We start from the raw sequence: 26327 nt of genomic DNA on the forward strand, positions 1-26327 counted from the left end.
AGAGTGTCTGAAAATGAGACTAAAAATATATGCTACTTTGCAAATACCATTATATGCCATGCTAGAGATTTCACATTTTATTCTGAAAGAAACGGAACCATTGAAGGATTTTAAGCAGGGGATAATCAAAACTGTAGTAATAAGAATGAGGGAGTCTCAGTGTGGAGGGTAAGAAGAAACTAGGATGATTTACAAATTTCACAGTCAAAAAGAACTATGAGAACAACTGTCTCAGCAGTGTTATTTTCCAAATATTTCTTTTAAATGATTAGCAGTTAAAACAACAACAACAACAACTTAGAATGAGAGAAAGCCCTTGCTTTTTTACATTTTTTTTAAAACAGTTTTTCTTAAGAAGCAACACTGCTTGAGGAAACGCCACCAAAGCAAAAGCCTGAGGGTATGGGAAAAGGCCCTTGGCATGTTTTCATGTTAGTCTGTATCAGAGTAATGATGACAGAATGAAAGGTTATTAGATGTGCCTCCAGCTTTGATCTCCATTTGGTTTTCCAGTTCCCCTGGGAAGTGCCAGTCTTACCATGTAAACTAATAGGAAGGGTAATGCTTTAAGTGTACAGGCCTAGTTTCTTTTTGGAAGAACCTACAGCAGGATGTGAACATTCTGTGTCAAGCCTCCAGGGGTAAGTTCTCTTCCTTTTATAGAAGAAAAGATTTCCAGTTAGGTGTGGATATGTTTAATTCAGGGATAATATATTTTGAAACCTTACACGTATGATTACTCATAAGCTATCCAGCTGTAACCGTTAAAAAATTGATATTTTGATGCCCAAAAAGACTAATAAAGCTTTAAAATTATAGGCCCAAAGAAAAAGTGACTAGTGGGAAGAAGACCCTGAAATTGCAGTGAATTGTAAGGCCATAGTGTAGTGCTCCAAATCTGAATCAAAATGGTATTTTGTCAAGCACAGCATATTATATAAAATACTTAATAAATGGCAACATATCTGCAGATGATATTTTAAAAAGCCTAGATACAGAGACCTTTTTACAGATAATTCATATGGCTAGTAGAACCTTAAGACATGTTTCTAAGGGTCCAGACCTTAAAGCACAGAAGCTGTGAGGAAACTAAAATATAGATACTGTTGTATGGGCAATCTGTAATTAAAATTAAAAAGTTTAGCTATTATGTAAAAAGAGAACCTAGCGCAACCTGTGATGACATTAGCAGTACTGATTTAATGCAGTCTGCATGATAGATGACTAGCCTGCTTTGTCACTTGAGCAGTGTTTTTCAATCTGTGGCCTTAATGTTTGATCCTGACAGGATTTGCGTCACTGATCCGTATCACTGCCTATGTGATGTCAAAGTGTGGGTGTTCAGTTATTGAGACATAGTTAACCTAATGTGCTGCAGTAAATCCTAAGTACTCTTTCCTACTAAAATAACAAAAGAATGATTCATCATTGTTCATATTAGGCTGATACTAAAAATAGTAATGTTCACAACCTGCTGCATTCGTGCACATTAATATCACAGCCTCTGCAGCTTTCTAAACAAGTGCACTAAAAATAATTTCTTGTTTAGAAACAGGTGCTTGGTAAACATGTCTCCTTCAAGTTTTCTATTTATATGCAGTTCAATTTACTGCTAAAGGTAGATTCTAACCATGAGTCGTTCTTCAAATGTACTCTACTTAGTGTTTGTCACTGATACATCTAATTGTGCTGCAAATCTAATCATAGAAATTTTCAGTTACTTGTACACAGATAAATGAAATTATCCACAATTCTGAATCATACTTAGGCCCCTAATTTAAGCATTCTGCTTTATCCAAACTTTAAAAAGAATAATAAATTTCCAAGGAAAAGAAAGGTCTCTAAACATCTAAGCATGAATAATGACCTTGATCTTTTCTGTTTCTTCTGTAACTTCCTTATTCTGTTCCCAAGTTCTGACTCACCAACTTGGTGAGTTCCTAGATCAAGGCCTACACTAATTGCCTGCCTTATATGAATAAATGTTGCCAGGTGTTTCATAGCCTTAATAAATAGGTATTCCTTATTAGTAGGGGGACCTTATATCCCAATTTGTCTAAGACAGTTCTGGTTTTTGCCTCATCTTGATACCTAACTGGTTTAACATTTGTCTTGGATTTATCATTTTAAAACAATATTATTAGTAGTTCATTAAAATAAGTTGTGATAGATTTGGTTGACAACCATTTTGAATTTCCATCTTCCGCCTTGATCTCTAGTAAGTAGCTCATCCATCTCTTTTTCACTTCAACTTGTGGTTAAATCTTAGACAACCAAAATAAATCATTCTGTCTTCCTGACCCTTGCCAGAGCAAGTCTTAATTAACAGTCAATTGAAGTGTGCTTAGATTTAAAGGACCAGGGACTAACTCCTTTCAGTTTCCTGGTGGTAGTGGCAGAAATATTTGATGCTGCTGTCTTTGCTGGCCACTTGGTGTCACCAAGGCACCTACTAGAAGGACCAGTGGGAAGCATATAGGTTAAATAAATAAATATGAGGAAATTAAATATTTCTGCCACTGAATATATAAAAAATAGTTTGAATGATTTTATCACTTTTTGTATTGTACAAATCTGTAACTGTTATTTGGCAGTACTTTTTTTTATTTTGCAGTAAACCCTTTCAGCAATAATGAACTCAAAAACAAGGTCTAAATTTGGTGAAACATGCAAAAGAAAAATAAAGACAATTCAGTGAGATTTGTAAAAGTACTTAAAGTTTTTATAGTACTTAATATTGTAAAAATATTTGAAGTATTTACACATCTCAATAAGAAACAAAAAATAGAACTGAGAATATCCTCCACTTAGCAGATATGCTCCCAGCTTACCAGATAGCACCTTAGAAACAGTTTTTCTTAATATAAATATTATAGTCTTAAAATATTACAAAAAAGAGTCAGTTGAAGGTATCAGCAGCTTTAAGTTTATAAACCATAAAATACAACATTGTAAGCAATTTTATTTAAAAAAATTAAGATGTCTATTTGAAAGAAATTTTTCAATTAAATACCAGTGATAAGGAATTAAAGACAGGTATAGCTAAGAAATTAAAATACATACGTACTAAGAATATTTGTTCTGTTTATATTACCTCAATATTCAGATACTCAATATGAAGAATACCTTTAAATGCTCTTTAATGTACTTGCCTATGTGTTTTTTAGTAAAGCATTTTATTTTTCGATAGATTTTGTTAGAACTTTATCTCCTTCAATGTAATTAAAATATATCAGTCAATAAAGAAACATACCAAATTAGTATTTTTAATGATTTTTAGCCCCCTTTTTCACTTCAGAAGTGTTCCTGATTGGGTGATGATAATATAATTATCCTACCTCTGCTCTGTTTCTTCCTTCTTCCCGTCACCAGAGCTCAGCCAGCCTGAAAGATAAATCCCTGTCCCTATTACTACTAAGAGTTATTCCCAAACCCTCATCCATAAATGTAGGGAAATTTCATCAGTCTAGGAAATGGGAATAATAAATGTAGTGGTTTTTCATTAAGTTAAATTTATTCACTTAAGACTTTTTAAAAATTCTGAAGTTAAATCTTTTATAATGTTTGAAGTTACGGTATCCTCTCTTTATGAATTGATGTGACAATATAGGATAGACTTCCTTCCGTCTGTTCTTAATTTCTTCTTAACTTTTAATGTCTTTACTTGGCCTAATGAAAAGCTGGTTAATGAGTCCCCAGAATTTGTTTTGAAATTTTGCTGGCACATAAATCCAAATGTTTGGGAAATACTAACTTAGAACACAGATAACTTCTGTATTGACCATTTTCTGGTTAATATCTAGCCTCCTAACCTTATCCAGGCACCCTCACCCCTCAAATCAATCCAAAACATATTTGGCCTTAGACTGATCCTCACATTGCTTTCCTATTAGCATGTATAATGTAAAGTAAAAGTTTTGTTGAATTGACATCTTAGTATAAGTAAAGGGAAAAATTATGAAGAAAGAAATTGGCTACTATCTGGTGAGATATGCAGGTTGACTAAGGCCTCTGAACGGGAAAAGAGGTAAAACCTGGGTGAGCAAATCAGAGAGAGTTAAAAGGAGAAGAAACAAGGTTTGATTTGTGCCCAAGGACAAAATTATAGTTTCTAATTCTTCACTTCCCTTATCTCCCCTCAGACTATTGGCATATTTCATTGTCAGTCACTCCCCAGCAATAGACTCCCTCCCATGGAGCACCTGGTTGCAGATTTCATTGATCTTTCCTTGGTTCCTTGACTCTGTGGACATGTGTCAATTAAGCTCTAAGGTGCATGAGTTTAACACATATTATTTAGATGCTTATTCAGAACCTGCACCTTAATACTGCCACAAGAATCAGAGTCAGGGTCAGAGTCAGTCTTTTGAAGTATCAGATAAAAATAGAAGAGTAGAAGTGTGCACCTCACATCCCATCCTTTTATATCTTAGTGACCTGAAACCACTCTTTGTTTAGCTGAATGAGTCTGCCTTTTAAATTTTTGGACATGCACATGACCCTGATTATGATAATCTAACAGAAGCCTTAATAAACAGCTGATCTGGTTTGCCAGGAAAAAAAAAAAAATCAAAATCAACTGTTCTTACTTTTAATTTGCCTCATAACTAACAATCTCTTTCTGCAAATAAACTGATTCATCTGTTGTAGCTGTTCATTTTGCAACTATTTTGGAGGACATGTTGCTAAAAGTTAGACATTTATGGATGCTTTACTGAATTTTATATATGGTAGAAGTCATCTTGGACTATACCTGCTTTAGTTTTTTTTTTTTTTTTTTAAGCCAAATCATTGGAATCATGTTGTATGGCAGTGTGGGCCATACTTAAACTGCAGAAGGGAAGAACTAACTAAACCAACTTGACAGCGTGGTCTTGGTGTCTGATTTTAATCATATTTCAGATTACACAGAGCAGAGAGCTTTTATTGCTCATCCTCTAGTAAGAGCACAAGACTAGCCTCCCTCCTTTTTAAATTTTTATTTATTTATTTATTTAGAGACAGGGTCTCACTGTTTTGCCCAGGCTAGTCTCTAACTCTTGGGCTCAAGCATTCCTCCCACCTCAGCCTCCCCAAATGCTGGGATTACAGGCATGAAGCAAGCCTAGCTTTGTTTTCTTGATTTTTTTAAGCTTACTCTTTTTTCTTATTGTTTTTTCTATATTAATTTCCCCTTTTCTTCAATTTGTCATGGCTTGGGTTTTGGTTTGGTTTGGGTGCTACATATGTCTTAAATCACCTTAAATTGTCTTTTGGAATGGGTTTAGCTACTAATTCACTGATTGTTTTCCATATAATATCCCTTACTTACTGGAAACAGTTTAGGATCTTTCTTTACAGTAGTTTCAGTGAGATAAATATGGGTACATTTTGCTTTGTTATATGTAACTAGCAGATATTTAGGGCATAATCATGTTGGGTTTTCCATCCAAATGTCAGTGCTTTTTGTGTGCTTTAGGTGATGTTGACTCCTACCTTGAGTACCCTTCTAAGAAAACTTAACAAGACTTAACTTCATACCCTTACTATTCTCCCATTTGCCACAGAGTTCTCATCCTCAGTGTTAGTGACGTGGTCACTATATTCAAGGACCTTTTGGTTATAGTGAGGAAAATACAGGATGCATGTATTTTTTGTTTCCTAAAGACCTTGTTAATTTGAGTATATGCATCAAACAGTTGTTCTATAGGAATAAACACAGAGGATGCATTGAGAAGATTACAGTTTATAGGAATGCATTATGCAGTGACCAGCATATTTTTCATTTTCCCATTCTTGTTTAATTATATGACAATTTTAGCAAACTTAAAAATGTACCTGCTTATTTTTGTAATATCTCAAATATTTTGCAGAGAGCTATCTTAATAGCATGGCATGTCATAGCAAGTGTTTGGATTTCTTCATAACATTTTAACATATTAACTGCCATTCCTGAACTATTGATTTTCAGGTAGGCTTGTCAATATAAGCACTAGCACTGTGCTTAGGTGACATTGCTTAAGCACTTACTGTGAACCAAACACTGTTCTAAGTGCTGTACAAATATGAACTCACTTAATCTGCATAGTATCTCTATGAAATAGAATAATTATTTCCAATTTACATGTGAGAAAACTAAGATACAAAGAGGTTAAGTAACTTGCAAGGTCTCACAGCTATAAGCTGTCATTAGAATTAGACGGGCTAGCTCAGAGTCCATGTTCTTCATCAGTACCTTATGCTGCCTTATGTTTAGGCTATAACAAATTATAATAAAATGAATGATAAAATAGCAAAATAATAACAAAATTCCACTTGAAGACATTTTGATCCCAGTGGAAACAAATGTGGTTCACATAGTATTGACAAGGATAGACTAGTATTTTACCAGCTTGAGTGGCCTCACCCAGTTCATGTGGAAGCATAGTAGGCTACAGTAAAGAATTTGGACTTCATCTCATCACAATAAAGAATTGTCTCTGGGTTATAAGCAGAGGAGGATACAATGAAATTTGTTTTTTTTTTTTAGATCAGTTTAGCATTAGTGTGAGAGATGTATCGATTGCTAGGGACTGGGGGCAAGGAGACCCATTAGGAGAATACTGGAATAGTTCTAGAAGGAGCCTAGTGCTGCTAAGGCAATAGCAATGGAGTAGAAGAGAACATGGATTTGAGAGATATTTAGGAGATAAAACTGTCAGAACTCCCAAATAGATGACGTGGAAGTTGAGATGAGGGGGAAAATAGAGTCTAGGATTATTCTCACATTTCTGTCTTGAGATTAACTTATCATGGGTAACACAGAGGCGGAGTGACTATTGATGGAAAAAATAACTGGTTTTGAGTTTTATGTAAATTAAGTATTATAGATATAGAGCTCCAGAAAAAAGTCTGGATGAGATACAGAATGATAATTTTTCATGAGAGTAGTAAATAAGATCATCTTGAGAGATCATGTAGATTAAGAGAAGTGGACCAAGAGCAAAACTCCCAGGAAAACAAACACTTAAGGAAGAGCAGAAGACAAGAAGCCATTAAAGAAATTGAAAAAGTATGATCAGGAGGTAGAAAGGAAACTAGGAGAAACTAGTATTTCGTATGTTAAGGGAGAATATTTAAGAGAGTTGTCAGCAAGATTAATTGGATTTGGTAAGTAAGAGTTTGATCTCAGTGACTTTTGCCAGTGCAGTCTCAGTAGAGTGGGCTGGATAAAAGCCTGATTATGGTGAGTTGAAATGTGATTTTTGGGGCCAGGCACCGTGGCTCATGCCTGTAATCCCAGTACTTTGGGAGGCTGAGGCGGGCGGATCACGAGGTCAGGAGATCCAGACCATCATGGCTAACATGGTGAAACCCCATCTCCACTAAAAATACAAAAAATTAGCCAGGCATGGTGGTGGGCACCTGTAGTCCCAGCTACTCGGGAGGCTGAGGAAGGAGAATGGCATGAACCAGGAGGCAGAGCTTGCAGTGAGCCGAGATCGCACCACTGCACTCCAGCCCAGGCGACAGAGCGAGACTCCGTCTCAAAAGAAAAAAAAATGTGATTTTGGAGACTTCCATTTCAAGTCATTTGGTAGAATGGATGCTCTGCTCTGGGTACCATCCTCTTATTAAAAAACGATCTTCTATAAGATAATCTTAATTGCGTTGTCATGCCCACAGAAAGTAAGAGACGTGTCCTAGGGAATAGGGAGCAAGAAACAATGCTGGACAGTTGGTTATCCATTTGGATTAAAATGGAATCAGATCCTTTCCTCATACCTCACCCCAAAATTAATGCTTGAAGACTTAAAGACTTATGTGAAAGGATAAACTTAAAAATAATAATAAAGAGAGAGTATCTTCATGACTACAGAGTAGAGAAAGTTTTTTTAGGATACAAACACACAAAATGCTGACTATCAAATGATTAGTAAATTTGACTCAATTACAATTAAGAACTTCGGTACATCATAAAATATATGAAAAATAAGTCATAAACTAGGAAGAAGATATTTGCAACCAGTGTAACCATAGAGAATTAGTATTCTGAATACACAAAAACTCTTCCAATCTATGTTTTAAAAAAGACTACCCAGTCCAGCCTGGGCGACAGAGTGAGACTCCGTCTCAAAAAAAAAAAAAAGGCCTACCCAGTAGAAGAATAGGTGGAAAACATGAACTGGGTAATACAAAATAAGATCAAAGTGAGAGCAAAAATTTAAAAATCTAAATACCAGGTAATGGAGAGGTTCAGTAGAACCTCTTACACATGCCTGGCTGGTAGGAATAAAAATTAATATACTCGGGAAAAGTATGTGGCACTATCCTATAAAAATTAACATTCACAAAACCCTAAGACACAGCATTTCCTCTCTTAGGTACATACCTTAAAGAAACATTTGCACATGTGGGCTGAGAGACATATAGATAGCAGCAGTGTTCATGCTCCTATCTAAAGCATTAGATTGTCTTCTCTATCTACTTTAATTCCTTTGTTGATGTCATCCAGTCTCATTGATTTAAAGCCTATCTACCAAAGACTCTGGAATTTGTATCTCTAGACTAGGTAGGTATTTCCTTGAACTCCAGAATAGTAAAATGAACTGCCTGCTAGTTGAAATCTGCATTTGGATGATAATAGACGTTTCTAATGTAACATGTCCAAATCTGAACACCTAATCAGCCCCAAATATGCTTCATCCACTTTTGTGCTATTAAAATTAGTACTGCTATGAATGTTCTAAATTACATCGTTTGGTTGGTGTCATATGTAAGCATTTCCACTGCCCATATACTTAAAAGTAGAATTACTAGATCATAGAGTATGCATATGTTCAACTTTAGCAGATATTGCCAGTTTTGCAAAATGGTTGTAGCATATTCTTACCCGCAATGTGTATAAGTCATTTGAATTTTTTTTAATATAATTTAGATCATGTTTTAAAATTCAGCAATGGCTCTTAATTTACTCAAAGTAAAAGCATACAGTGACCTATGAGGCCTAACAAGAGTGTAACTCATTTCCCTCTTAATCACTCTAACCTCACTCCTTTTCTCCCTCTTCACTCATGATGCTCTGGTTACAGTGGTGTCCTTGTTAAGTCTTAAACATGCCAGTCATGTTCCCCCTTAGGGCCTTTACTCCCTCTGTGTAGAATGTTCTTCCCTCAGATATCCACATGGCTCACTCCCACACTTCTTTCAAGTCTTGGTTCAAATGTGACCTTCTCATTGATCTCTGTATTATCTCCCCCCTCACCATCAGCCTGTCTTAGTACTTAAAATCCTTTTTACCCTACTCTGTTTTCAATTTGTTTCTTTTGAGATGGGGTCTCACTCTGTTGTCCAGGCTGGAGTGCAGTGGCAGGATCACAGCTCGCTGTTATCTCAGCTTCCTAGGCTCAGGCAGGAATCTTGCCTGAGCCTCCTGAATAACTGGGACCACAGGCATGCGCCACCACACCCAACTCAGTTTTTGAGATTTTTTGTGGAGACAGGGTCTCGCTATGTTGCCAAGTCTAGTCTTGAACTCCTGGGCTCAAGTGATCCACCTCAGCCTCCCAAAGTGCCAGCATTACAGGCACGAAGCAGCACACCCAGCCTCTCTTTTTTATTTTATAGCATTTATCACTTGGAAATATACTTTGTGATTTACTTGAATATGATTTAGTTATTTACCATGTTATTATTTTCTTCCTCTAGTGCCCAGAACAGTATCTGACACATTGTAGATAATCTATATGTGTTTGTTGTTAAGTGAATGAAAGCAAAAAAAAAAAAAAAGAAATGGAAAAGAGCCCAAAAGCTAATGACAGAATAAACAAATTATAGTTATTTACACAAAAACATAAATGAAAATGAGGAAACTACAGCTATATGAAACTACATAGATGAGTCCTAGAAATCATAATATTGCACAAGGCAAGTTACTGGAAACTATACACTGTAAAATTTTTATAAAACTCAAGCAAGCAAATCAGTATTGTTTAGGGATATATGTGATTTTTTTTGTAGGAAATTATTTTTAAAAGAAAGGTAAGAATAAACTCAAAATTCAGAATAATGGAGACATGAGTGGCACAAAGTGATGGATTAGATGGTGAAGGAGCACTTGGGTGCAACAGTATTGGTGTGATCTGTTTCTTGGCTTGCATGGTGGATTTGAAATAGTCACTTTAATGAGTTACACTATTTTCTTTTGTGTGTATCAAATATTGCATAATCAAAATTTTATTTAAAATGTGAAAGTGAATGTAAGGTCAGAAAATAGAGTCATGTTATACAGTTAATGTTATATAGAGTTATGTTAGAAAATCGAGTTAAATAGAGTTATATAGAGTTATGTTAGAAAATGGAGCTACTGTTACTTTTGAGAAGTTTGGCTGAGAAAAGAGTGGTCGCTGGATGGTATGACGGGGCAGAAAAAATGTGTCAGTCAGAGATGGATGGTATGCGTGGTTTATGTGTGAAAGTTTACCATGTTTCTGGGCACAGATGCAGTGGTTCAGAGACTGAACAAAGGTAAAGGCAAAAATACCTGACAGGACAGAAATGACCAGTGAAGCCAAGTCCAAGTGGAGGATCAGATCAAGAGTAAAAGAGGAAAGATACCTTGGATTTAGTGAAGGAACAATGCTGCTTCTGCAAATAGAGGAAAGGAATGAGAAAAGTTTGTATGTAACATTGAGTTCAGTTTCATAACATCAGGAGTTCAGTTTCATGTCAAATAACTTGAAGAGTTCAATTTCAAGATATGGTTGAAGTCAGGTTGGGGAGGGCTCTTAAAGCGTAATGAGAATCTCTGATAATCACCCTAGAAAACAGGATAAGTGATTGACCAGGGAAAGGTTCATGAAAGGATTCCTGAGCAGTGCTGACAGCTGAGTTAAGATTGAAGATACTAAATTTTATAAACATGCCAGTTGAGTACCGCTTGATTTCTACAACTCAGGTATAAGAGAAGACTGATTGAACTTGAGATTTTCAGGAGATAGGGAAGTCAAAGGAAGACATGGATGGGAAAGGAAATCAGCCTATGAAAGCAGTGTTGGATCAGGAGAAAAGGGAGATCATTATGAAGAACAAATGTAGAAGAAAGAGAACTCGAGAGATGAAAGAAAGATATCATGGCCACATGAAAGTTTGAGATTTCAAAGATGAGATAATCGAGTTCTAAGAAATAAGTTCCAGGTTGTATCTTTGAACATGGGTTACTAAAAATACAATGAAAGACACGAGTTCAAGGAACTTTAAGCCTAGATTTTGGACATTAAAGTCATGCTAATGGACAAGAGTTGGGATGGAGAACAAAATTGAACACAGCACCAAAGTTGTCAATAAATGAGGACTCAGCCTTAAAGCATTGAGAAGGGGTAGAGGATTGTATGTACATATGCTGTGATCTCAAGGAAGAAGGAACTTTAGCATGAAACAGGAACAACAGTGGTGAAGGAAAGTAGCCTTGGAGTATCTGCAGACTACCAGCACTGCTTCAGGAGAGGATAGGAAGTCTCTGCTCCTGGGGCATGCTGGGGAAAGTGTTCCAGGACATCCAGGCTTCATTTCAAGGCAACACAGGAACAAGTGTTCCGTAAAAAGATTGAGGATATAAGGGAATTTATTTATAATGGAAAAAAAAAAACTTTCTAGTGAGCATAATGGAAACGATTGAAAGGAGATGATAAGTTAAATAATCAGTCAAGAAATGGAAATACAGCTGTGTGAAAATGTGAGCAAAAATAAGAAGGTGGTCTGCAGAGGCTTGCTTTTTGTTTAGGGGCTGAAGATCAGAGACATGGTCGGATTTACAGAGGGGCTGGGTCTAACGTTTGTGAGTACCTTCTGTTGATACCAGGAGACTCCTTGCCCTTTGGTCTCGTTTTTCAGGGCAACCCTGCCTTTTCATAGGAATTTTGAGGTTAACGATTACCCTTCCCCACTTGTAAGAATAGACCCTTACTGTCTTATCTCCTCTGGGGTGTCTTACATGTATTTACTGGGATCTATTTCTCTAGGGTATCCTTTGCCAATTATTTTCCACCTTTGTGTGAGATGGGGCCTCTGAACGTAATTTACAGTTTTTGAAAAGTATAGCCTTGGCCGGGCGCGGTGGCTCAAGCCTGTAATCCCAGCACTTTGGGAGGCCGAGACGGGCGGATCATGAGGTCAGGAGATCGAGACCATCCTGGCTAACCCGGTGAAACTCCGTCTCTACTAAAAAATACAAAAAACTAGCCGGGCGAGGTGGCGGGCGCCTGTAGTCCCAGCTACTCGGGAGGCTGAGGCAGGAGAATGGCGTGAACCCGGGAGGCGGAGCTTGCAGTGAGCTGAGATCCGGCCACTGCACTCCAGCCTGGGCGACAGAGCGAGACTCCGTCTCAAAAAAAAAAAAAAAAAGAAAAGTATAGCCTTATTATTAGATAATCCTGCCTTTTCCTCGCTTTGTGCCCTTGGCAAGTTACTCTGCTTCAGTTTTCTTACCTGGAAATGATACTCACTTAACTTGTTAAGATTAAGTGAGTTAACACAAGTAAAACACTCAAAATGATGCCTAGTATATACTCTGCACTATATGGTTATTTTTGAAAACATGGTGATTATACTTTTACATACTATAACTCTTATTTACTGAGTATCATCAACCAATATACTTGGTGCTTTATTTAATTTCATTCTCACAACAATGCTATGATGTTGATTAACCTTGTCACTGAAATAAGCTAAGACCTCAGAGAAGAGCAGTAAATTGCCTTGCTAATAAATACTGAAGTTGTTATTAAAGTATATCTTTTAATACCAAAATTCACTTTCTTTCCACTGTACAACTTGTTACAAACCACTGTCATTATCATTACCTGTATATTTGTGTTAGCTGTTAATAAATTTCCTCTGAAGTTACATAGCACCATAAAGTAATGAAAGATCTCCAAAAGTTCTTATTCTTCTTTCCTGTTGTAACTGGACATCTTTGATCTCCTTTCTGGTCTCTACTTGTTCTTGGATAGAGAACTCTGAACCTGCACCTGAGGCTGTCTTTTCAGATTCGTGGATATGAGTAAGAATGCCATCTACTGAGCACCTGCACTTTAATTTAAATCTTAAATTAAAAAAAAAAAAACAAAAAAAAACAATGAAAGTGGTAGTCTTTATTCTCTTAAGAGGCAAATAACAGCCTGAAACATAAATCTCACCTTTGAGACACATGTCTACCAAACCTATATTCTATACACAATTATTTGTGTATTGTGGATATTCCTTAAGGATTATCGAGAATTATGTTATACAACGACATTTCAGACTGAATCTTTTAAATTAATAAATATTATCTCAAATTTTATAAATGAAAATTAGCGGCAGGCTACATGAGTAAAAAATTAGAAGATAGCACCTGTAGTGTTATTGAAGGTAAAGTGAACACAAAGAGAATCATTTACATCAAATATATATTTCTGAAAAGTATACTTTGATAAGCTTTTGAATTGGTTCATAAGGAAATCTGAAAGATGTTCAAATTCAGGGCAGCAGCAGTAGAAATCATTTAATCATTTTTTTTTCCTGTGTCAGAAACGTTCCTGCAAGCGGGAACGTTTGCTTTTTTTTCCCCCTTCCCCTTTCCCGGGTCACTGCAGGTCACGTGATGACTATCATGTGACTCGGTCAAAGGATCTTTTCCTCTTACAGCCTTGCAAAAGAAAAAAAAAAAGACCGTTCTCCAATTAAAGCTGTTAACGTGTACTACGCTGTTTCCTTGTTGGATTTTCTTGTTCTCTGCTGCTACTGTAAAAACAAAATGAGTGGTAAGATTTGCTGTTTTCGAACATTCTGCTTTTATTTTAAGACAGAAAGCATTGTATTAATCTAAAGTCATGCCGTGTGTTTTTAAAAATAGATGCTAAATATAATCGCTATAAAAATATTTTAAATTGCCATGTAATTACAAAAAGGTTAGACTGTGTCGAGTTATTTTGTAATTTTATATTCCACAGAGTATTCCATTCTAGGATCTTTATTTTACTACGTTTTTCTTCTAGAGCTGAAATCTGAAAATTGGCATCAGATTATTTGGAAGCCATTGTGAAAGCTGGCTTATAGAGAATGTGTAGCACAGCAGCAGCACGTTGCATTTTAAGAATTAAAACTCCTGGACAAATTTGTAATTTTATTTTTTAAAAAACTCTTAAATATGAATCAATATTAAAAAGGAAAAATAAGGAAGAATTTAAGTTATACTAGATGAAATATCTTCTTTAAGTCAGTGATGGCACTTTTTAAGAAACTGGGGTGGGGAGCTTCACAGATTTCTTAAGACAATTGGTTAGAATTGTTGACTCTTCTGCAGGTTTTTGAAATAGGAAATGTGTGCTTAATAGCTCCATGATTGGGGTAAATCATGCTCAAATCACATAGATTATAAAGGAGCTGCTAGGTGTATACACAGTTGTTCAGGTATTGCTACTCTTGTGCCAAGTATACATTTGACAATACGATCTGAGTTTCTTCCTTGGGACAAAATCTCCCTCACTGCATACAAATTTAAGTCAGTTTATAGTTAATCTTCTATTACTTTCTAAATTAAGAAGTATTGTTGGAACTAAGGAGCTAATCATTTACATCATTAAATATGCAAGGCTTTAAGGTTTTGCTACTATAGACACAGGAATAACAACAGACATGAGATGCTGTAAATGCTGCAGTTCTAAACATCGATACTTGTATTTATTATGTTTATACAATAGGGGTTTGCATTCAGTGTTGAATGTTACTTCACAACAATATTTTAGGCATTAAATGTGATACCGTTAAATTGTCTTTTTAAAAAATAATCTGGCTGGGCATGGTGGCTCACACCTGTAATCCTAGCACTTTGGGAGCCCGAGGCAGGTGGATCACTTGAGGTCAGGAGTTCAAGACCAGCCTGGCCAACATGAGGAACTCCCGTCTCTACTAAAAATACAAAAATTAGCCGAGCTGAGATCATGCCACTGCATCCAGCCTGGGCAACAGAGTGAGACTCCGTCTCAAATAAATAATAATTTAAAAAAACCTATTAAATGACGCATTTATATTTGGAATTTTGGCTGGGCACAGTAGCTCACGCCTGTAATCCCAGTATTTTGGGAGGCCGAGGCTGGCAGATCACTCAGGCCAGGAGTTCAGGACCAGCCTGGCCTACATGGGGAAACCCCGTCTCTACTAAAAATACAAAAATTAGCTGGGCTTGGTGGTGCCCACACCTGTACTCCCAGCTACTCAGGAGGCTGAAGCAGAAGAATCACTTGAACCCAGGAGGAAGAGGTTGCATTGAGCTGAGATAGTGCCACTGCACTGCAGCCGGGCAACAGTGAAACTCCATCTAAAAAAAAAAAAAAATCTAACCATGTACCATTTCTGCCTCAGGATAAAAAAAAAATTACTTGCTAGAGTGAAAGGATTACTTCGTAAAGAAGTAAGTTAATCAGTCTTTTTCCTGGGCTACATCTAGTAATATATTTACTGCTGGTTTATTTTAGGTTACATTTCTGTTTTCAGCATCACACTTAGATGTAATTAAAAAACAAAGTAGAATTTAGTATTACCAAATTATAAACTATTTTAGCGGCTATCAAAGTATAAAATGGTTTGAATTGTAACTACATATATATTCATGTTTCTGGTAAAAGGAGGGCAACTTGAAGCAATTATGTGATTTTACTATTTTGAATGTAATTAGCAATAACTTATTACTCTGATGGCAAAACAAAAACACCTGTTCTAATGACTCGCTCTAAGGATTAAATTTGACAGCATATAAAAGGACCCACAGTAAAAGTGCAAATGCTAATGGTGTTTATTAAGATTACAAATATGATTTTCAGTGAATTCTGTCAAGTTCTCGCTGAATTTCACATACTATAAATAATATCTAAGCCACCTGTAAGGATTCAGGAAGTTAGTTTATTGTAATTTTATTTAAATTAGCTAATGGAAGTAAACCAGCGTTAGTTTAAGACAGTCCTCATTTCTCTTGAGTCTAGAAATATAGGAACTAAAAGGTGAGTTTTATATGAAGCTTTTCTGCCTAGAGGTATAAAGCAGCTCACAGGTTTTATCCAGTAAATTAATAGGTAATGTTTGCTTAAACTTAAGAAAGTTTTATTCTTTCTCTCATGTTTTTAAGGATGTAAAGACAACAAAGGCTTTAATTTTCCTTAGAGGCTTTAGAGCATAGTTCTTAAGCCTCAAATTATATCAGTTGCCAATACTGCATAGTAGTTTAATGTTTACTAAAAATGTGGTAAGGATATGTCCTTAGAAATGAAACTACCTGGTTTTGAATCCCACTTCTACCACTTGGGGAGCTTAACCTCTCTGTGCCTCAGTGTCCACATCTAGAAAATGGGGATGATGATGATATTTGCCTGATAGAATGATTATGAGGAGAAAAAAATATGCAAAAGGCCTGGCACATAGTTAGTATTAGTTATATATAATTAAGATAATATTCTGGACAACTTCATGTATTTGGTGGTGGGCTTGTTTTGGATGGGAAGACCATCTTGTTGAAAAGTTCTTTTCAGCCAGATATTATATGTGTAATTTAGTGTTCTACACAAACACTTCTTACTTTCTTTCAACCACTTCAGTCTTATCCCTACTTCTCTTCTCCTCCCCACCTCTTCTGTCTTTTCTCTCCCCTCCCGCTTTCTCCCATTTCTCCACATCGTTCCTCCTCCCCCTTACCCTTCTGTTTTCTCCTCTCCCTCCCTTGTTGTCTTCTCTTCACTCTCTCCTTAATTGCCTCTTGTCCCCTTTCTTATCCCTCCGTTTTCTTCTCTTAACTCTCGCTCTCCCCTTCTTCTCTCCCCTCTTGCCTTTCTCCTCTCCTTGCTTCCCCCTTTTTTCTCCACTTTCCCCACTTTCCTTACTCCTTTTTAGTATTTTCCCTCATACCCCCTTTCTTTTGTATTCTCTTTTCTCTTCCCTAGCTCTCTCATCTCCCTAGCCCTAATTTTACTACCACTCTGTGGTTCTGTCCTCACCCCTTGCCTTCCCTAGAAAGGGCAGAATGGCTGTAATCCGGATTTGCTGTGACCTCCATGCCCTTTATTCTGGTTTTCTGAAGTATGTATAATATTAACAAAGTTATTTGTTTTCTGCCCTACAATTAAGCTTTTCGTCCTTCATTTCTTTTATAGCTGAGAGCCATTATATAATGGTAGATTATAATTCTGCATATAAAAGAGATCTTTTTCGCTTTACATTCTTCATCAGACCTTTGTTCTTATTTCCTTAGAAATAAGTAATTTCTTTGAAAAGGTTTCATTTCAGGTTATTAAAAACCGGTGGGCATGAGGGGACACTGCAGTGTAGAGTTACAGGAAGAAAGGAACTGAAGGGGGGTAAGAGACTTTTTTAAAAGTTACATAAAGCAACTAAGATTTTAGTTCCTAGAAAGAACAAAACACACCTTCTCCAAATGCTGCTTTTGTTCCCAGAAACGTTAAAAGAGAAGGTAAAATAGAGATAATAGTTATAAAAGTTAATTGGAAAACCTAACACTGTAAAAGTGAAAGGAAGTGTAGAATGAGAGAAGCTGAATTTTCCTTTTTAGAACTTTTTAGTGTAAGAAACAAAAAAAATTTTTTTTTTCCTTTGGGTAAATACACGTGTGGCATTTTTCTTTGTTCTTAAGCTGCCATAGACATGAGTCACGCATTACAGTATTTTAACCCTAGCAAAGCAAGTTCCAAATTTGTAACTATTCTTCCTCTTGCTTTTTTATTTTGTCCCTGTTATTTTTGAAAATTTTGCCTTTTGTATTTTTCATTGATTTTTATATGCAGAGTTTAGTTTGATTTTTCTCTAGGTCAGTGTTTCTAAACTTACACTATTATAAGAGTCACCTGGGATATTTGTAAAGTGAATATAATGATTCAAGACCCCATTGACTAAGAATCTGTAGGAGAGCCTGTTAATCTATTTTAAAAAGCCCTCTCACCCGCCCCGGCCCCTGCCCCTGCCCCTGCCCCTGCCCCTGCCCCTTCAACTTTAAGAAACACAAATGTAGGTAAAAGGTAATTTGTGCACTTTACAAGATAGATTTTTATAACAGGTCAATCATCTGAATTTCTTTTTATAAAATGTATATAAAATTTTATAAAAATGTAGTTACTGTTGGCTTGAGTGTTTAGATGAAGTATTAGAAAAATGTAATTCAAATTATTTTCAACTTTAGCCCGATAAGCAATCATGGGTTAATACATCATTTCTGTGACCCATTCAGGTCCTGCTCAGGTTCCAATGATGTCTCCAAATGGTTCTGTGCCTCCTATCTATGTGCCTCCTGGATATGCCCCACAGGTATGTTTTTATGCTATTTTTCTTTTCATGTTTATATAATAGTGATTATTCTCTTTGATTTTGATGAAAAAATACCATTTAATTACTGAGGCTCACCAAGTGTTGTGTATCTATCATAAATCTATTTCAAGTATCTTAGTACGTTTGGAAAGGAAGAAAAATTTTTATTGGCAGCACTCATCATTTGGCTTTGTCTTTGGGTATTAAGTCACAAAAGAAAATTCATTCTAGAATTTTATCTCCCTAAATATATGACTAAATAAAAATAATATTTTAGGTTGTAAAGGTGCCTACATTGACATTTTAAAATTTAGTCATTTGCTCAGATGTATCCCAAGACAATGCTTCCAACTTTATTCATACAAAGAATCTCAGACACTGATGATAATTGTATGGCATGTTGTGTTCAATAGAAAAGAGTTTAGCTCTGCAACCCTGAGGGATGAGGGGAATCAGTATCTCCATACACCTGTAACCTTTTATGCACAATGGCTGGAAAGCTCTGACCTTATAGTAATTTATGAACACAGGCAAACTGAATTAAACTGTAAAATCTGCAGGTGTTCAATATCTTGCACTACTGAGGTTTCGTATAGTCTGCACTCGTTGCCTCAGTCTATTTTGGGAAATAATCAGTTTCTTTCCCTAGCATTGAATTTACACTTGAAGTTTTCTTCAGACCCTCTGTTACTTCCTCCCTGATTATGCCAGAATATTGGTGGTGGGATATTGGGGTGGATTTTCTGCCCACTCCATGAAGCACGCAATCACATGAACGACGGCAAAAGGAGCGCACTGGGAAGGAGAGAATGGAATGAGATTTAGAGTCAGAAAAGGAGAATCCATATCTTATTTCAAACCTTTGCTGGCTGCATGGTCTTGGGCAAATCAGCTTCCTTCAGTCTCAGTGCCTTCCTCATGAGATGAGATCATGTACTACAATTACCTTGTAAGCTTTTCAGAATAGTCTCTACTAACTATCTCTACTTTTGTTTAGCACACTGACTCCTTGATATAGTCTGCATTCTGTCTATATTACTCTACTAAAACTGCCCTCCGCTGTGTACCAAATCCAAAGGCCTACTTTCCAGCCTGGTCTTCTTTGACCTCTGGTAAAATTTGGTACCACTGATAAGATTAACTGCAGATTTCCTTGACATCATGCTGCCCTGATTTTTTTTTTTTCTACTTCTCTGTTGCACCTTCTCAGATCTTCTCTTACATGAAGACTGTTCTCTAGCATAGTTCAGTTCATGATTTATTGAGTGGCACCACGTACTAAGCTCTGTATTGGGAGCTAGTGATAAAAAGATGATTAAGACAAGTTCTTTCAGTGCACTTGTAGGTTATCTGCTGTTCTGTCATCTTACAGTACCTTTTTGTTTTATTGTTTGTGGCAAACTCCTACCCTTTTCATTTCACTTCATCGTGAGCTCTGAAAGCAGTTTTCCCTGAGCCTTTGCAGGTGCTTCTCACTTTAGGCTTTCATGGCATATTATTGATACATATATTCCTCTTTTCATAAACTTATGAAACTAATTCCTGAGATTATGAATTCTTACAGTTCGTATATTCAACAGTGTTCCACAAATATGTATTGAGTGTTTATATATGTCAGGCACGCTTGGATGCTTGGAATATGTCCATGACTGAAAGAGGCAAAGACTCATGCCACTCTGTGGTTTATATTCTTATGGGGAGAGGAAAATAAAAAGTGGATAAACTCTATAATGTTTGCTGGGCACGGTGGCTCATGCCTGTAATCCCAGTACTTTGGGAGGCCAAGGTGGGCGGATCACCTGAGGTCAGGAGTTCGAGACCAGCCTGGTGAAACCCTGCCTCTACAAAATATACAAAAATTAGCTGGGCATGGTAGCAGGTGCCTGCAATCCCAGCTACTAGGGAGGCTAAAGCAGGAGAATCGCTTGAACCTGGGAGGTGGAGGTTGCAGTGAGCGGAGATTGCACCACTACACTCCAGCCTAGGAGACAGAGTGAGACTCTGTCTCAAAAAAAAAAAAAAAAAATTCTATAATGTGTTCGAGCTGGTTGTATTTTACAATAGAGTGGTCAGAATAGGCCTCATTGGGCAGGTAAGATTTCAGTCAAGTCTTGAAGGACAGGTGGGGGTTAGCTATGCATCTCTCTGAGAAAACAGGATTCTGGACAGAAATGGCCAGTGCAAGTGGCCTAAGATGCCAGCATGCCTGGGAACAGCAAGGAGGTCAGTATGACTGGACTGATTCATCAAGGAAGAATAGTAGGGAATGAGGTAAGAAGTAAGAAGCCTAGATCATATAAGACTCTTACTCATCTTTATATCCTCAATGCTGAGTATATAGCCTGTCATATAGTAGGGGCTCAGTAAATATTTGTAAATCAGATAATCATCCGAGTTGAGGTTCTATATCTTTAGACCAAGAGCCACAGAGATAATCTTCCTATAGCAATTCTTTGGTTAAAGAGCCTATAGCCAGCTTGTCCACTCAACGAAGTTTAGATTTCTTGACATTTAAGGCTTTACACGGTTCTGTCCTGGTTTTGCCTTGGCACCATTTTCTTAATACTTCCAATTATGTCCATTTTTGTAGCCAAACATTTCTCACATGCTTACTTGGTGTTTCCTTAACGCAGTTATCTAAGGAATGTTATTCATTTCTCCATTTCTGCCTTCTAAAATTCTACCGATCCTTGAGGGCCTAGATCACTTCAATACCAGAAGTGGTATTGAACCACTTCTTGGTTATAATACATATCACCTAATATAATTATGAACAGTTAGCCCTTCATATCCTTAGGTTCCAAATCTGTGGATTCAACCAACCACAGATTGAAAATATTTGAAAAAAAATTGCATCTATACTGAACATGTATAGACTTTCTTGTCATATTTCTTAAACAATACAATATAACTATTTACACAACATTTACATTATATTAGGTATAAGTAATCTAGAGATGATTTAAAGTATACCAGAGGATGTTGTAGGTTATAAGCAAATACTACTACATTTTATATCAGAGGCTTGAGCATTAGAAGATTTTGGTTTCCACGGAAAGTCCTAGAACCAGTCCCCCATGCATACCAAGAGACAACTGCATATGTATTTTTACTCCTACAGGATTTTAGGTTCCTTAGGATAGGAACTGCCTTTTAATTATTTTTGTGTTCTTGCGGTAACTCAAATGTAGTAGGTATCCCATAAGTAGTTGTCACATAAATTAATTTTAACTATAGTCTTCCTGGAAGGATTATGTGAGGCTAGTGGGCTACTATTATTAATCTTAATTTAAGATGAAGATGATCTGTAGAAAACATGTCATTTTCATTACACAGGGTAATCCAAAGACAAAAATCTAGTCTCGTCATTTTTTAGTTAATTTAAGTTTCCAGTATGTAAGAATTTGAGTCTTCCACAGAGGCGAGCCCACAGAGGGCGAGCTGAAGCAGGGTGGGGCATCACCTCACCCAGGAAGCAAAAGAGATTGGGGAACTCCCTCCCCTAGCCAAGGGAAGCTGTGAGGGACTGTGCCATGAGGAACCATGCATTCTGGCCCAGATGCTACACTTTTCCCACAGTCTTCACAACCCACAGACCAGGAGATTCCCTTGGGTGCCTACACCACCAGGGCCCTGGGTTTCAAGCACAGAACTGGGCAGGCATTTGGGCAGACACTGAGCTAGCTGCAAGAGTTTTTTTTCATACTCCAGTGGCTCCTGGAACACCAGCAAGACAGAACCGTTCACTCCCCTGGAAAGGGGGCTAAAGTCACAGAGCCAAGTGGTCTAGCTCAGCAGATCCCATCCCCACAGAACTCAGCAAGCTAAGATCCACACTGGCTTGAAATTCGTGCTGCCAGCACAGCAGTCTGAAGTCCACCTAGGACACTCAAGCTTGATGGGGGACGGGCGTCTGCCATTAACTGAGGCTTGAGTAGGCCGTGTCTTCCCCCGCCCCCACCCAGCCCAACAGTGTAAAGAAAGCCACCAGGAAGTTGGAACTGGGCGGAGCCCACCTCAGCTCAGCAAAAGCCACTGTAGCCAGACTGCCTCTCTAGATTCCTCCTCTCTGGACAGGACATCTCTGAAAGAAAGGCTCCAGCCCCAGTCAGGGACTTATAGATAAAACTTTCATCTTCCTGGGACAGAGCACCTGGGGGAACGGGCAGGTGTGGGTGCAGCTTCAGCAGACTTAAACGTTCCTGCCTCCCGGCTCTAAAGAGAGCAGTGGATCTCCCAGCACAGCCCTCGAGCTCTGCTAAGGGACACATTGCCTCCTCAAGTGGGTCCCTAACCCCAGTGCCTCCTGACTGGGAGATACCTCCCAGCAGGGGTCAACAGACACCTCATACAGGAGAGCTCCAGCTGGCATCTGGTGGGTGCCCCTCTGGGGCGAAGCTTCCAGAGGAAAGAACAGGCCGCAATCTGTGCTGTTCTGCAGCCTCTGCTGGTGATACCCAGGCAAACAGGGTCAGGGTGGACCTCCAGCAAACTCCAGCAGACCTGCAGCAGAGGGGCCTGACTATTAGAAGGAAAAGTAAAAGAAAGGAATAGCATCAACATCAAGAAAAAGGATGTCCACACAGAAACCCCATCCGAAGGTCACCAACATCAGAGACCAAAGGTAGATAAATCCATGAAGATGAGGAAAAACCAGCACAAAAAGGCTGAAAATTCCAAAAACCTCCTCCAAAGGATCACAACTCCTCGCCAGCAAGTGAACAAATTTGGACGGAGAATGAATGAGTTTGACGAATTGACAGAAGTAGGCTCCAGAAGGTAGGTAATAATAAACTCCTTCAAGCCAAAGGAGCATGTTCTAACCCAATGCAAGGAAGCTAAGAACCTTGAAAAAAGGTTAGAGGAATTGCTAACTAGAATAACCAGTTTAGGAGAAGAACATAAATGACCTGATGGAACTGAAAAACACAGCACAAGAACTTTGTGAAGCAGGCACAAGTATCAACAGCCAATCAATCAAACGGAAGAAAGGATATCAGACTTTGAAGATCAACTTAATGAAATAAAGTGTGAAGACAAGATTAGAGAGAAAAGAATGAAAATGAATGAACAAAGCCTCCAAGAAATATGGGACTATGTGAAAAGTCCAAACCTATGTTTGATTGGTGTACCTGAAAGTGATGAGGAGTATGGATCCAAGTTGGAAAACACTCTTCAGGATATTATCCAGGAGAACTTCCCCAACCTAGCAACACAGGCCAACATTCAAATTCAGGAAATACAGAGAACACCACTAAGATACTCCTTGGGAAGAGAAAACCCGAGACACATAATCGTCAGACTCACCAAGGTTGAAATGAAGGAAGAAATGTTAAGGGCAGCCAGAGAGAAAGATCAGATTACCCACAAAGGGAAGCCCCATCAGACTAATAGCAAATCTCTCTTCAGAAACCCTAAAAGCCAGAAGAGAGTGGGGGCCAATATTCAACATTCTTAAAGGAAAGAATTTTCAACCCAGAACTTCATATCCAACCAAACTAAGCTTCATAAGCTTAGTTTAGGAGAAATAAAATCCTTTACAGACAAGCAAATGCCGAGATGAGAGATTTCATCACCACCAGGCCTGCCTTACAAGAGCTCCTGAAGGAAGCACTAAATATGGAAAGGAAAAACAGTACCAGCCACTGCAAAAACATGCCAAATTGTAAAGACCATTGACTCTATGAAGAGAATGCAGCAACTAACGGGCAAAATAACCAGCTAGCATCATAATGACAGGATCAAATTTACACATAACAGTATTAATCTTAAATGTAAATGGGCTAAATGCCCCAATTAAAAGACACAGACTGGCAAATTGGATAAAGAGTCGAGATCCATCAGTGTGCTGTATTTGGGAGACCATCTCACATGCAGAGAGACACACAGGCTCAAAATAAAGGGATGGAGGAATATTTACCAAGCAAATGGAAAGCAAAAAAAAAAAAAAAAAAAAAAAGGCAGGGATTGCAATCCTAGTCTTTGATAAAACAGACTTTAAACCAACAAAGATCAAAAGAGACAAGAAGGGCATTACATAATGGTAAAGGGATCAATACAGCAAGAAGAGCTAACTATCCTAAATATATATGCACACAATACAGGAGCACCCAGATTTATAAAGCAAGTTCTTAGAGACCTACAAAGAGACAGACTCCCACATGATAGTAATGGGAGACTTTAACACCCCACTGTCAGTATCAGATCAATGAGAAAGAAAATTAACAAGGATGTCCAGGACTTGAACTTAGCTCTGCACCAAGCTGACCTAATAGATATCTACAGAACTCTCCACCCCAAATCCACACAGTATACATTTTCTCACCACATCACACTTATTCTAAAATTGACCACATAATTGGAAGTAAAAACACTCCTCAGCAAATGTAAAAGAACAGAAATTGTAACAGTCTCTCAGACCACCGTGCAATCAAATTAGAACTCAGGATTCAGAAACTCACTAAAAACTGCACAGCTGCATGGAAACCGAACAGCCTGCTCCTGAATGAGTACTGGGTAAACAACAAAATGAAGGCAGAAATAAAGATGTTGTTTGAAACCAATGAGAACAAAGACACAACATACCATAATCTCTGGGACACATTTAAAGCAGTATGTAGGGGGCAATTTATAGCGCTAAATATCCGCATGAGAAAGTGGGAAAGATCTAAAATTGACACCCTAATGTCACAATTAAAAGAACTAGAGAAGCAAGAGCAAACAAATTCAGAAGCTATTAGAAGACAAGAAATAACTAAGATCAGACCAGAACTGAAGGAGATAGAGACAAAAAGAAACCCTTCAAAAAACATCAATCAATTCAGGAGCTGTTTTGAAAAGATGAACAAAATAGACCACTAGCTAAACTGTTAAGAGAGAAAAATCAGACACAATAAAAAATGATAAAGGGAATATTATCACTGATCCCACAGAAATACAGACTACCATCAGAAAATACTATAAACACCTCTATGCAAATAAACTAGAAAATCTAGAAGAAATGGGTAAACTCCTGGACACATACACCCCCCAAAGACTAAACCAGGAAGAAGTAGAATCCCTGAATAGACCAATAACAAGTTCTGAAATTGAAGGGGTAATTAATAGCCTAACAACCAAAAAAAGCCCAGGACCAAATGGATTCACAGCTGAATTCTACCAGAGGTACATAGAGGAGCTGTTACCATTCCTTCTGAAAGTATTTCAAAAAACAGAAAAAGACGGACTCCTCCCTAATTCATTTTATGAGACCAGCATCATCCTGATACCAAAACCTAGCAGAGACACAACAAAAAAAGAAAATTTCAGGCCAGTATCCCTGATGAACATTGATACGAAAATCCTCAGTAAAATACTGGCAAACTTAATCCAGCAGCACGTGAAAAAGCTTATCCACCACAATCAAGTCTGCTTCATATCTGGGATGCAAAGCTGGTTCAACATACATAAATCAATAAACGTAATCTATCACATAAACAGAACCAATGACAAAAACCACATGATTATCTCAATAGACACAGAAAACTTTCAATAAACTCAGTATTGATGGAACGTATTTTAAAATAACAAGGCTGTTTATAACAAACCCATAGCTGGTGTTGGGAATACTGGCTAGCCATATGCAGAAAACTGAAACTGGACCCATTCCTTACACCTTATACAAAAATTAACTCAAGATGGATTAAAGACTTAAACGTAAAACCTAAAACAATAAAAACCCTAGAGGAAAACCCAGGCAGTACCATTCAAGACATAGGCATGGGCAGAGACTTCATGACCAAAACACCAAAAGCAACAGCAACAAAAGCCAAAATTGACAAATGGGATCTAATTAAACTAAAGAGCTTCTTCTGTACAGCAAAAGAAACTGTCATCAGAGTGAACAGGCAACCTGTAGAAAGGGAGAAAATTTTTGCAATCTGCCTGTCCGACAAAGGGCTAATATCCAGAATCTACAAAGAACTTAAACAAATTTACCAAAAAAACAAACAAACAAACAAAAACTCAACCCCATCAAAAAGTGG

General features: G+C 37.5%; 1 protein-coding gene across 4 annotated transcripts in view; it reads left to right on the forward strand.

The window, feature by feature from the left end:
- The window catches only part of FNDC3A (fibronectin type III domain containing 3A), a 226171-nt gene that overhangs the window by 112497 nt on the left and 87347 nt on the right, over window positions 1-26327 (forward strand). For 3 of the 4 annotated variants that reach the window (XM_015121055.3, XM_028837170.2, XM_077974364.1), the window contains exon 4: window positions 18227-18303. In XM_015121055.3, coding sequence (XP_014976541.1) covers window positions 18227-18303 — 77 coding nt within the window. Of the gene's footprint in view, window positions 1-13687; window positions 13761-18226; window positions 18304-26327 lie in introns of those variants that run through there. The other variant, XM_028837171.2, reaches the window with a different exon arrangement.

The sequence above is a fragment of the Macaca mulatta genome, chromosome 17 (genome assembly GCF_049350105.2).
Source record: "Macaca mulatta isolate MMU2019108-1 chromosome 17, T2T-MMU8v2.0, whole genome shotgun sequence".
Taxonomy (NCBI): domain Eukaryota; kingdom Metazoa; phylum Chordata; class Mammalia; order Primates; family Cercopithecidae; genus Macaca; species Macaca mulatta.